The 13,892-nt window shown below is 32.8% G+C and overlaps 1 protein-coding gene across 1 annotated transcript in view; it reads left to right on the top strand.

Moving 5' to 3' along the window:
- LOC127723639 (MAM and LDL-receptor class A domain-containing protein 1-like) overlaps nt 1-13,892 on the top strand; it is a 64,654-nt gene that overhangs the window by 14,575 nt on the left and 36,187 nt on the right. The window contains exons 7-15 of the mRNA XM_052230340.1: nt 899-1,043; nt 2,144-2,228; nt 2,552-2,743; nt 3,945-4,071; nt 5,465-5,578; nt 7,413-7,519; nt 8,384-8,502; nt 11,098-11,237; nt 12,206-12,319. Of these exons, the coding sequence (XP_052086300.1) occupies nt 899-1,043; nt 2,144-2,228; nt 2,552-2,743; nt 3,945-4,071; nt 5,465-5,578; nt 7,413-7,519; nt 8,384-8,502; nt 11,098-11,237; nt 12,206-12,319 (1,143 nt within the window). The remainder of the gene's footprint in view (nt 1-898; nt 1,044-2,143; nt 2,229-2,551; nt 2,744-3,944; nt 4,072-5,464; nt 5,579-7,412; nt 7,520-8,383; nt 8,503-11,097; nt 11,238-12,205; nt 12,320-13,892) is intronic.

Raw genomic sequence — 13,892 nt, forward strand, 5'->3', positions numbered from 1 at the left:
CTTCTCCTATCTCATGACCAATCCTGAATATATTTTGTACGACTCATCATCGGAATTTATACTTTTTATGCGTAACACGACGATATCCAGTAGTATAACAGGAGCGCAGACTATCCATTCGGAGCACCTAAGTTTTTAGTGTTATTCGTATTGCTGTATCCCCAGGTTCTATAGAATGTTTTTGATCGTCCTTGCAGATTTACGTTTTGGCCATAGAGTTGCCTCTACATCGTCGACGATTTTTTTCTTAATTAACCACTTGATATCTTCTTATAATTTGTTTGATGTCCTATATTTGCAATCTGCAATCCTCGGCAGATTCCTCTACACTCGTTTTGCCGAGGCGTGCCGAATGCATACATTTTATTACTAGCACCAGAGACTAAACAAACTTTTCTGAAATGTAGTTACAATGCCTCTGATCACCATGTTGTATACATTAATGACATTAGATCTGGTGTATCCATGTATATTAATAATTTCCGATAAAAAATAAAAAATCTAGTGCAAATTGATTAATTGGCAACAATCTTGCAAAATCGCAGTCAACGTTTTAAGGATATTTCAGTTGTTTTATTTTGAAATTACATTTTCACGAGTATTGTATTAGTTTTTTAACCACAGTACTGTATTTGAAGTGTTGTCACTGTCAAGCGAGGATTTGATGATCATATATCCAAGTTTTACTGGCTCTGCTCTACATTCCCAGTAGAATCCCATGTCGCCTGTAATACTGAGTTTTCGACTTTCAAATTCTCATTTGACTGTAGCAACTCTTCAAACACAAAACGTTCATCCTTAAATTTTGATAAATCTTTTCAACATCATCAACAGTAGTTGATTGTTACTGTTGATTGTACCATACTTTATCAAATATATCTGACGATTTTGTTTCCAGCTGTAGACGGTAAAACTGCAATTTATGAGGCCATAAAACAGTTTAATGATCTGACTTGTGTCAGATGGGTCCAAAGAGATGACCCCCTAGCTTCATTTGACAATCTGGGTCACACTGATTATGTAAGGATACAAAGAGAATCAGGGTAAGAACACATCTAACCGCAAGTGGTTCAGTTCGTTAAAATACTGTAAGCTAATACATTATATTCAGTTAAGATATTGTCTTAATCCCATCACCTAGATAACCTTAACCAGATTTGGAAAACGTCTTTAAATTTTAAGTTCAAAGCACATCAACTTTGTATCGATCTGATGAGTCAAGCATTTTTTGACTGATTTTTCACAAATTTTTCTTATGTTGTGCTGTTACACCACTGTAGGTGAGAGTAGGGCGTCCATAAACGTTTAATCCACCACATTATGTGTGTGCCTGTCACAATTCAGGAGCCGGTAACTGAGTTGTTGTTGTTTGTTGCTGTATTTGATATTTGTTTGCCGTTTATTTTTTTGTACATAAATCAAACCGTTAGCTTTTTCCTGTGAAGAGTTTTTCATTTTGTCATGTTGAGACCTTTTAAATCTTTCTATGCGATATAGGTTTTGCGCAACGCTGAAGGCCGTATGATGACCTTTAGTTGCTTGTCGTTTAGTCTCTTGTGGAAAGTTGTCTTATTTGCAATCATATCACATCTTATTTTTATATTCGATATTGGTTTAGCCTTCTAACTGATTTGATAAGAGTGCCACCGATAGGAGTTATGTAGTAGAAACGCGCGTCTGGCGTACTTATATATAAGCTTGGCATCATTTATGACTTTCATTTTTTTTTACAATGCTTTCATTCCTTATTTAAAAACAATGTTGGTTCTAAATTCATTAAACGATTAAATAAAAATATGTTTTCTATTGAGCGAGAGTTACTTCCCTTTTGTGGCAAATAGCTTTAGGTTTTCTGAATCATTTATGTCTCTTTGAGACTTCCTTTATTCATCACTACGATTTAGTAAGAACATCTTATCAGACTTGTTTGTACCACATGATTATCCGTTTACACCTCCAAAATGGCGGCCAAAGAAAAAACTCAAATTATCGACACCTATCTATCTGTTATAAAGACATTTCAATTATATATATATATCCAAGCTCTCGTTCTAAAGCGAGTTAAGTTCCTTTGTGTTTTAAAAGCATAATCAGCTCTTCAAAATATTTTCATTGTTTAAACTAATGGATTATGTTTTTTTAGTTTTACTGGATGTAAATCCTATGTTGGAAAACAATCTAGCGGTTCATACCAGAGACTAACTCTAACTCCAGGCGGCTGCATGTCGGTTAGTAAAATTACAATACGAATATTTTCCAATTGACGTAACTACAAGCCCGTCCCCTTTCCCCCGAATGTGACCTACCAAATTATAATCACCGGGTTTGTACTTACATGAGCAACACAAAGGGTGCCACATGTGGAGTAGGATCCAGTCAGTAGTAGCAAATTTAGTTGAACTAGATAATATGTTACTTAGTTCAGCGATTTATCCTTTTTTCCAATCAATGAAAGCGGCCCTATGTTCATACCAATTTTTCAGTAAAACAGTGATAAGAAATAGTTAAATTTGTTTATTAGAGATAAATGTTCAATTTTTATTTGTTTCAGAGACCTACAATAGTTCATGAGATGTTACATGCTATGGGTGCTCAACATGAACAAAGCCGACCAGATAGGGATAGTTACTTAAATGTTCAATGGCAACACATTAAAAGGAAAAAAAGACACAACTTTGAATTGAGAAACGTTAATACTGATGTTCCTTACGATGTGTCATCAGATCTACAGTACAGTGTATACGTGAGTTTATAAGCTACGTCATAGGAGTAACTTAGCTCTTCTCATATTTATGACAAATAAGAAATATAAAGACAAACATTAGATTATGACTGGCCTACAAAATAAGATTATCAATTACATTTTTTACGGATAATGGACATATCACATTGAAAAGCATATCATTCCCACAAAATATGCTTTTAAGGGAAACTGTCTTTTAAAAACATGTTGCGGCGTTACAATTATTTATAAAAGTCTACCCTATCCGAATTGTTGAGAACATATTAAAGAGCACAAGAAAAAGTATATTCATAAAAAAGGCAGTTTCGACGGAACACTCATTGTAGGTTCTGAAGCTATAGAACCACTAATTATGATCTAATCGGAAAGAATACATGTAAACAAGAAAGTAGTACATATTTTCAACAACATAGTTCCTACGAATAGCTGTTACTTTATCAAAAAGTAAAATATAAGGATACCTTTGGTATCAAATGAAAGCTGAAAGACTTGGGATCACTGTAAACATATGTTGAAAGTTTCTTTTAAGTAATAAAAAAAATATAGTAAATTAAAATAGGGAGGTCATATTTGTCTTGTTGTTCAGATCAGAAGTACCCTTTTCTGTATTACCACGCTTCTGGGAACCAGCGCAATCTAATATGCAACAAAAGGTATGTTGAATATTTTAGCTCATGTCAGGATAAAATATACTTTTGACATGGAATGACTGTCACTTTATTTGAACTTAAGACAAAATAGCTATAAATGCTTGTAATGATAGGATTTAACATAGAAAGCAATGAGGCTATGAATTAGTGGTTTTTCTTCCTATTGAAAGATGTTGTCCTATCAATGTATTCTGACACGTAAATATACATATTTGTGTTATTTTGTCTTAGTATTCAATAATGGCTTGCGTCGATGAAATAAAAAATATAGACCAAGTATTGTAATCAGTCGGCTAAAATGTTTATTTGGCCGAGTGTCGTCATGGATTTTTTCAACATTTTATTAACTGATTTATGTTGAATATGCCGTGATTTTGTAGTAAATGAAATCATTTTTGCAACCATTTTACAAAAAAGGAGAATGATAATGGGCTTGATTGTCAATTAAATTATTCAAACTGGCAGCGTATGGCATATTGAACAACTGTTAGAAATATAAGATTTCAACTTTTATATAACAACTGCGTATCTTAAACAAACTTTATTTCCAGGCTTTTTCGATTGACGGTAGAAAGACTATGCCATTCATTGACTACAGATTAGAGTTTCTTCCGAAAATTGCTGATGGACTTATGTTTTATGATGTACAAGAAGTTGACAGTGCTTACGGTTGTTCTGGTAATAGCTGTTATAGATAAACTCGATGGGGTAAACGTCAATGAAACAACAACGCAACGACAATAGTAACCAATATATATCTAAATGTTACACAGTCTTCAACAGAAGACATGCTCTAAATTGTCCTGAATCGTTGTGAAAGTGTGAATAACAAACAATTTTCAAAATAACAAAACAACTACGTTCCTGACGAGGGACAGACACATGAATATGTTGAAGGGTCTAATAAGTGTTTTTAGATCTCAACCTTCCCCCTTTTAAAATCGATCAGTTTACTAATACAATGTAATCTAAAGAACATACAATAGAAACCAGTACTGGAAAGCACTCAACTCTTAAATAACAGTAAATTTTAATACAATAAAATAATAAACAAAAATATCTTATAAAAGTATGTTTGCGGCTACTGAGTGCAAGTTCAAATTACTTTATCATGCAATTCTTCTGTTTACTATTAGTTGCTAGGTATTTTTATTTGTTTACATCCTCCCTCCACTTGAACATAAATATCAGAATATCAATGTTGGATATATTTTATGGAATAACCAATCTTTCTGCATTAAACTGCATCTGAATAAGTTCGAGTCAGGGTGTCAATGTTGTAATATTTATTACGAAAGTTTCAGTCTGTCAAAACTTAACATCTGGATTTGGCAGTTTCAGAGTGTCAATGTTTTATTTCTTACATAATTCTTACATATGACGTGGCCCTGTACTTATACATCCCGGCATTGTATTATTGTGCCATGGTAAATGGTTGTTAATATATGTGTTTGTTTTATAGGGATTAAAATGATAACACAATGTTGACTGCTGTGCATCTTTTTTTGGTATTTTTACCTATTATGTCTGTTTGTTTTGTTCACACATAGTTGTCAATATAATGGAATTTTATGCGACTGTCATACAAGTGAGAGGTTTAGCTAGCTTTAAAACCAGGTTTAATCCACCCTTTTTCTATATAAGAAAAGGCCTGTACCAAGTCAGGAGTATGAGAAGTTGCTGTCCATTCGTTTGATGTGTTTTGGCTTTTGATTTTGCCATTTGATTAGGAACTTTCCGTTTTTGAATTTTCCTGGGAGTTCATTATTTTTGTGATTTAACTTTTTATATATACTATGAAATATTTAGTCTGTTTAAATTGAACAGTATTTCATTTGGTCAATCAATGTTTCGGTGTTTATACAGAGAGAGAGAGATTATCCACTTATAATAAGTATAAAATATGAATGATTACGCTATAAAATAGTCGTATGAATTGTTAAGTGCAATAATGTTTGATATTAGTAATTTGCATAATTGTTGGATAACTGAAAGTAACTTCTTTTTTTAGAAATATAAAAAAATCTAATAAACGCGAAACAATAGTTTTTTTTCTTTATATGTTTGTCAGCTCAATGTACCGATCTTGGATGTCAGAATGCAGGGTTTATGAATTGGGAGTGCAGGTGTTATTGTCCTGACTTGTTAGAGGGTGATACATGTGAGCTACCAGTATCAATCGGAAGTAAGTTCATTTGTTTACATATTTCAATAACAGCGGGTTTTGGAAATACCCATGATATGTTGATTTTTATTTTGTACTTTTTTCATCTTGCATATAACATTTAAAAAAAAATAAGGATTGAAGTTCGTCTTGTATTAAAAGCAATATGTATATACAATGAAACACTGCAAAACTAATACTCCGTAAATAAAGTCCGTTTCATAGTAAATAATATATATTATGAATTCACAGCTTTCGAACAACATCCTGCTTTTCCGAATTTATGTGTAAAGGGTAATATAACTGATTGACTCCTACATTAAATTGATGTACTGCTTTCTATGCATCAGATAATACGCTTTGACGAGGGGACATTATATATTTATTAAACCAATTAGAGTAAGGCAAATAATTGACTTTCATCTAAATCATCATCAGGGTTGACGGGAGTAGAAACATGGTAATCTCTAGACTTCTCCCGTTTTAGTTGTTAAACCCTTGCGGGGCGTTCATTTGCTTGTGTGGGATGTATGAAATCGCAGCCAAAATCGATCTGAATGGGGACGTTAATTTCGATACCGTGTTTAGGGTTAGTGTCATTGTCGGTCGGACCTTTATATTCTTAAAACAACATTATTTCATAACACGTTAATTATTGAATTTTGGCATAAAATACCTTTTAAATGTTAGACAATGCCACTCTCTCTGAATTAAAAAAAAAAAAACAAACATATTTGTAAACTTTTATGTTGGGAACGGCAATGGACAAAGTCTCTATGCACGCTTACGATTGAACTATTGTGCTTCGAAGTCTAATTCATTTTAATATAATTGAGTAGATTTGCCAAATGTTTGTTGTGGTACTATAGAAACAAGCTCTTTTATTTTATTTATATGTCCAATTTCCAATGTTTTCCATTGAAAAGTGTCTGTATCAAGTCATAAACTCTTTTTCATGCATCCGTCGAGACGAGACGTTTTTTGTGATATATCTTCGTCCGTCTGTCTGTACGTTTGTCTATTCACAACAAAAGCTGCCTTTTGACTTCATCCATTTTCGATTTGTTGTTTCAGTTGTTTCAGTTTAAAGAGACTTTTTGTTCACATATCGCACACTAACTAAAGTATACTTGACTCGTCTCACTTGAAATGCTGTTGTTGGATTTGGGCAGGGTTAACTCCATTTTGAATTTTAACATTTTTTGGTAGGTTTTTCCATTGCTACGATTTTTATTAAATGCAATTTTTCAGATGTAGCATGCTTGTATCAATGAACTTTATACTGTTGTTGGGATTGATGAACGAAAACTCCTTTTTATTAAGAACATTTCAGATTTGTCACTGCAGTGTTATATTTTTGTAATTTTTATATACACTGTGTATTGCATAGTGTGATAATCAGCAAAATAGGAGCACATGTAGTAGTTTACCATTAAACAGCTTATATAAAAGGAATTGCCGTGAAAAAAATGTGTCCGTTCCCGCATCTCGATAAAATTAAATCCCGAAATCCCGAATTCCCGATTAATTAACTGGCTATTCCCGAATTTCCGCGAATTAAACAGCTCAATCCCGAAGTGTCTTCCGCCCCACTATAAGGAGTTGGATACAATTGATTAAAATAAATTAAACCAAACCAATGGTCGGTTATTTGCTACCTGTTGATGCTGAGTTTCGGTTCTTTAGCCTTCTGTATTTACACCTAAATGTTGCAATATGTATTCATAATAGAGAGAATACTCAAGGTCATTGTCTTACAATACTAGTACATGGATATAAACCATAACAGATATTTGATCTTCTAAAAAGCTTAGTTACATCAAGAATGATAATTAGATAATGCTAATTTGTTCAGGCTGTGGTGGAGTGGTAAATGTAGGTGCAGAAGATGAAATATATGTCAACTCCCCTAACTATCCAAACAACTATAATACAGGTTTAAAATGCACCTGGCTTATACAGGTAAGTATTAAAACATACAGTTCGTCAAAGAAAAAAAAAGGAAATAATTGAACAATCTAATCTAATACATTGGAAGTAATTGGCAAGAGAATGTTTCGAATATTTAAAGGAGCATCTGTTAAGGTGCTTCTTGTATAGTTATGATATTTATACAATTTCTATAATTCCGTCCACTATGTTCATCCCACAAATATTTAAATGTGATATTATGTGGAAAGTCAAGCACATAAAATGACCAGGTAAATTCTACCAAATAAAAATAACACTTTATAAATGCAGTTCGTCCGGAGCGCTCTTCTAGATATACCGTTTAAACCACAAAAAAACATAAGTGGTACATCAATACACTTTTCCAATTTAAATTTTCTTGATTTATACAACATGTATAAAAAGTTTGAATTGTAAAACATAGATTTTTTAAATTGTTGCTTTCTAGATTTTATCCCTAGTCAATTCCTTTTTATGCTTGTTTTAATTAATTTTGTCATCTTTTCCTTTTTGTAATTTTCTTTTTACAAAACTTCCAGTGCAGTCTGCATAAAACAGATCTTAAAACTACATCATGTCTGTACAAAATAATCATTTTTTGAAAATACTTTATATTAACTTTTAAGTCAGCTAACGGTTTAATCTTTTTTGCATCATGTGACAATGCAAAATGAAAAAGGAGGTTTTAGCAGCAACCAGCCTTCTCTTGACCTTTCATAGAGGAAACTGAACGTTGTATCATGCTAATGATGGCTACAAAATATCAAGGAAAAAAAGAAAATGTGAAACTCAAACATTCTTTAGTGATAGATTGCATAAGTGTATTTTAAAGTACAAGTTCCATACATTAAAATTGAAAATCATTTTATGATACAGGGCGTAGCAAACAATATTTTACGTGGGACAATTGAAGATATGGACATCAACAATAATGGCCACGTTTGCTTTCATTGGTTGGAATTTAGGTACAATTTATTAGGACAGACTGGACCCAAGTAAGTATAACATTCATTATCACATATTTGTTACGAAAACATTGGGTTTTGCATATGAAAATACTGCAGATTTGGCCTAGTCATATTCTTGCCTGAGGCAAATAACCAGTTATTGTGCCCTGTTATGGCGTCATAAGCAGTTGTGCCCTGTTATGAAGTCATAAGCGTTCTTAACAATAATGTCGGACAGGAAACGTCTAATTAAAAGACAGCGGAATTTGTAAAAGAAATAGAGAACACTAATACTAAGAAAATCGGACATTGACATTTTATTATTCAAGGACTATTTATGGGAGCTTCGTAATAATGAAGTAATGTCAATGGAGGACAAACAATGTATGATCTTGATAGACGGAATTATAAAATTCTTCCTTCTGTTTCAAGCATTTGTATAATTTGTAATAAATAGATAATAACATGTCCTTTTCAATATTGACCCTGGTATCGTTCCTCAACCTATATAAGCCCTCGACGGCTAGCGCCTTGGGATAATATGGGAGTCTCGGGATGATACCAGAGTCGATATGGAAAAGGACATGTTATAATCTAGAAATATGTTTTATCTCCTAGGTCACCTGACTTTTTGAGACCGATAGCGTTTCGTCTGTTCGTTTGTGTGTTGGTCCGTCATTGGCAATATTTACATTAGTTAAGATATGATTTATATTAATTTCTCAAGATGAGAATCAATGCACGATATTAAAGTAAGATCCCATAAATATAATTTACAGTTTAAGGTAACTCTGACCTATATATTTGCAGAAAGGACACTCATTTAGTTGTCTTTAAATGTCAATTGAATCTCCTGTCGTCTTACGAAATCTTTGTGTAGCCTGATAGAGTCACCTGCGGTTACCCAAATGGGTTACTTCTGTCGTCTTGTTTCGTCGACCTGGTCACACATTAACAAATGATTAATAATCCGTAACTCCCTAAAATGACTGTGCAGAATTCAACCAAACTTGCACCGATTTTCTTATAGAACATGAAGCTGTACATCTGTAAATTACATGTTCTGGGTTTCCAATATCAAAATACGGACTTTACCATTTCGGCTTCTTTTATTTGCGGATGGCTCTTGTACGACTTGTACATTTAGGCAAAAGTAGTTACCTAATGTTTAAATATAATAAATTGATTAATTAATCAAGGCAATAAACAAAAACAGAGGGAATCGTAAGGACTCATCAAGGGGCAAGACTAAGTGTGTCGACAGATAAGCATCTCCTGAATTTATGCATCCCAAGCCGTGCGAATCCACACTTATTCAAAACGTAGTAGGACATAAACGCCTGAATTACAGATTAGACAACTATGCTGGTATCTAACAATCTAAGTGAGCGAAAACATGTTGTTAGTGATATGTCAGTAAGCAGATATTTGACAAACTGTTGATAAATTTCAAATTTCTGGGTTATTTGTCTTCACAAAATTTGTAATTTTTTAGGAACGCGTAAACCAATGTTTACAGAAATTCACGATTTAGTTTGCTGTTTTGTCGGTCAAAATTGCGTTTGAAGGTTTTACCCATTATGAATAGATCTTTTATCAATAAACATTTTATGTATTTGACTTCGAAAACCCTTTTGTTGAGGATACTGTCTGTCGCCTATTTTAGAAACAGCATTACTAAAATTAGTAGTATAAGTTAATTTTCTTATCTTTGAAGAATCTGAATGAATTATAATATTAGAGCACATACATTTTTTTATTTAATTTGCCACTGTGACTTTAATTAGTATGCGCTATAAGTTCTTGACAAGCATTACTTTTTTGTAAATACCTTCTGGCACTCTTTGCTGTATCTTGATATGAGTGCAATATGTTCAAAACGATTACTTTAAGTGTCAAGCAGAAAATAGACCTGAAACAATACAATTGCAATGTATTTATTGACGCGTCATTCCAGGTGACATAAAGGCGTACATCCTACTGGAACTCGCCAATTGTTTATGGATAACCAAAATGATATCGAAAGTTTTAAAAGGTTAATTTTGGTCACACTTGTGTTATTATGTGAAAACCTGACATTTTTGCAGCATCAATTGTAAAATTTATAAGCGTTCAATTGCTGTCTCTTTGCACTTGCGAGTAGCACTCTTGCTAAAATTTCGTTAAGTTTTGACTTAAAAAATATTGAAAGGAAAAAATCATTGAAACAGTTATCCGTTGACGTTCGTCTGGATATTCTAAAAAAATGGAAAAGTACCAATGTCACTCGACATTGATTTTCAGGTTGACGTTGTTTGGGAGACTTTTACAATAAGAAGAAAAACAATATGGACCAAAACAACAAGTTTGCACAGACATCGTGAGGAATACTTATAAATATATTTTACAATTCACACAATGCTGTTTAAACTCAAAAGCTTCTAGCCTTACAGTCATAAACATTTTGAGTACAATTATCGTATGTAGACCCAAACATTATCCAATGCAAATACTGGATCTGGTGTTTCAATCACATTTTGTACTTCGAGTACTAAATAAAGTTTTATGACTGAAAGGGTTAGGCCAAGCAATTGCCTTAAAGCACATCTACAACGTTCATGTTAATAATCTCATAGTCTTTTACTTATTTTTGCACATTCATAGGCGATGTGGTATAACAAACAACGAAGTTTGGGATGCATCACCTGATGAATTTAAGAACAAAATGATTATCCAGTTCGACAGTCATATCGATGAACCAACATCAAAAGGGTTCCGCATGATGTTTAAATCGATAGGAACAGGTATATTGTACACTTTTAGATATTAAGATTACTGTACATGGTGTATCATTTGATAATATGAATTTAAATCATGATGCCGCCTGACTGATGTAGCGGTAATATATTTGGGAATCCAAAGCCTATTAAAAATTGTAAAAGCAAAATCAACCAACCTTATAAATAAAATCTTATTCATGTCTAATCATTGAAATAACATTACTTTTCATTTAAGCCATCTTATGGACCAAAGGAACACAAATTTAAAAAGAAAGTCACAAAATCTCTCTGGATATTTTTCCCACATTTGCACAATTAAAATGGTACAGGGAAAGGGATGTTATCATCTCAATGTAAACAAAAAACATTAAAAATAATGAAAATTATGTTTTTCTCTGTAGTGTTAGTTGTTACTGCAATGTTTTATGAAAATTTGTTTCAGAAAAGAAATATTTTGTTTGAAAAAAGGGGATAATAATATAAATATCGCACACTTTGCATGGTGAGTGATACAGGGTCCTAAAAACCAATGTTTTCATTTGACCAATAGACCTATTGATGTAGAATTTCTTGATGTTAGACTGGTTTATCTTTTCTGTGGGCAATGATGTGGTTTACTATTGCAGAGAAGGTTCCAGAAAAATAATTCACAATGCAAAGAACCAATGAATTCATGTCATTATCATTTCACAAAAGTAATACAATAACACCAGTTGTTATTTGTATAGTTGGTAAGCATTTACCACTGATGGTTAATTGAACTTCTCAAGATTTTGAAATATTTCAACTCTTTCATACATAAAAAATGATTAATTTTGGGTTTACTTGTATCTAACCATTTACGATCTGTTGTTCGGAACGGCCACATTAGGTAAACATTATTGTGTCGATTTATTTTATCTATGAACGTGGTGGTTAAAGCAGCGAGACATTATTAAGGCCATATTAAACATTTGTGAACGTTCTTTGATTTGTACATGTGTATTATTTAGGATGTATACACTACCCATGTCGATTTGGATCATGTGACAGTCCTCTGAATACAGACACCTACACATGCACATGCAAAGAAGGATTTACAGGAACAAATTGTGATGTTCTAACAGGTAAAATGGAAATATTTTTTTTAAATGTATGCGTCCCAAGCATTTTTCTGGATTTCTTCTTCAGGAACGTTCAAAACCAAATATTTATAAGCCTAGGAAACCGAAACACGCGAGGAGCTATATGAACAGAGGAACTATATGACCATCATATTTTTTATTTTATTTATGCACATTTGATCAGAAGATATGCACATACAATGGACAACGCTAAAACCTATTCAATTCCTTGTGTGTTTGTACTACAACAGGAATTTTACTTTCTAAATATCGTTTTCTTTTTTTTCGTTTTTCAATAATTGCTGATTACATCTGGAATGGTTTTAAAGATAATCAACTGCAGTCGTAGTTAATGATTTCATCAATCTGTACAACATGTACAAGAAGACATGAAAGTAAATAGATAAATATGTGTTCCTATAATTGTGAGCACTTATAATCCGTAATCTGGCTGATACTTATATTCTAGCATTGCACAATGTCATTTCTCAGACCTTTTATTATGCTTTTTTTACACTAAACCTGTTGAACGTGTACTGATTTATATTTTAGAATGGGATAATAGAACTTATCTATTAGTTGTAATTGTATTTTAACAAACTTTTAACTGCGAGTAATCTTGGATTGTTACTTTGTGTGTGTCTTTTTGTTTGCTGGTTTTTTTTTTGTGTTTTGTGTCGATCTGATGAATTAAGCTCTTTCATATTGAATTTTACAGTTTGGTCTTATGTTGTGCTGTTACATTACACTCCAATGTTATGGGGAGGGTTAAGCCCTCACAAATATGCTTAGCCATTCCTATTCTTGATGTGACTGTCCCAGGGTAGGACCCTGTAATTCAGCGGTTGTGGTTTGTTGATGTCAGGCATATTTGTTTTTCGTTTATTTATCAGTATAGATAAGTTCCTTGCTATTTCGTTTGACTAGTTTTTCAATTTGCGATGATGATGCCTTTTATAGCTTACTATACGGTATAGGTTTCGCGTATTGTTAAGGGTGACCTACTGTCAAATTACATCCATGTCTGTGATCTCTCCTATATAATTGTATCATTTGAATTATACCACATCTCCCTTTTGATAAGTAAAAGTAAAATATATTGCGTTCATCAGATCGAAGTTCAGATTTTTTTATTGATTGAAAAACGTTCTCAAACTTTGGAACGGAAAATTAATTGATTGTTGTTTGCTTAACGTCAAATGGAAACTATTTCTTTAATGTTTAGATAAAGACTACTTTGATAGATAACTCCAGCAGGGTTGACTAATTGGTCGATCGTATTACAGAGCAAGCATTTGGATTGCCATTGAAACAAAGGATGTGTTGCGTAGATAAATAAAATTGACTTGTGATAGGTGAACTTCAGACCGATCTAAGAGTCATTTCATGTGTTCTTTTACGTACTAAAAAAAATTGCCACTCTTCAAATACGGGGCATGGGATTTAATGATCGCATTCCAAGCGGGTTTGAGAAGAGGGTGGGAGGAGAGGGAGGGATAATTGTCTTGTCATGTTTTTGTAGTTTCAGAGGATTTACGTTCTCTTTAATCACTTTTGTTTACTTTTTCATTTGTCT

Source organism: Mytilus californianus, unplaced genomic scaffold, assembly GCF_021869535.1.
Source record: "Mytilus californianus isolate M0D057914Y unplaced genomic scaffold, xbMytCali1.0.p SCAF_13, whole genome shotgun sequence".
NCBI lineage: Eukaryota > Metazoa > Mollusca > Bivalvia > Mytilida > Mytilidae > Mytilus > Mytilus californianus.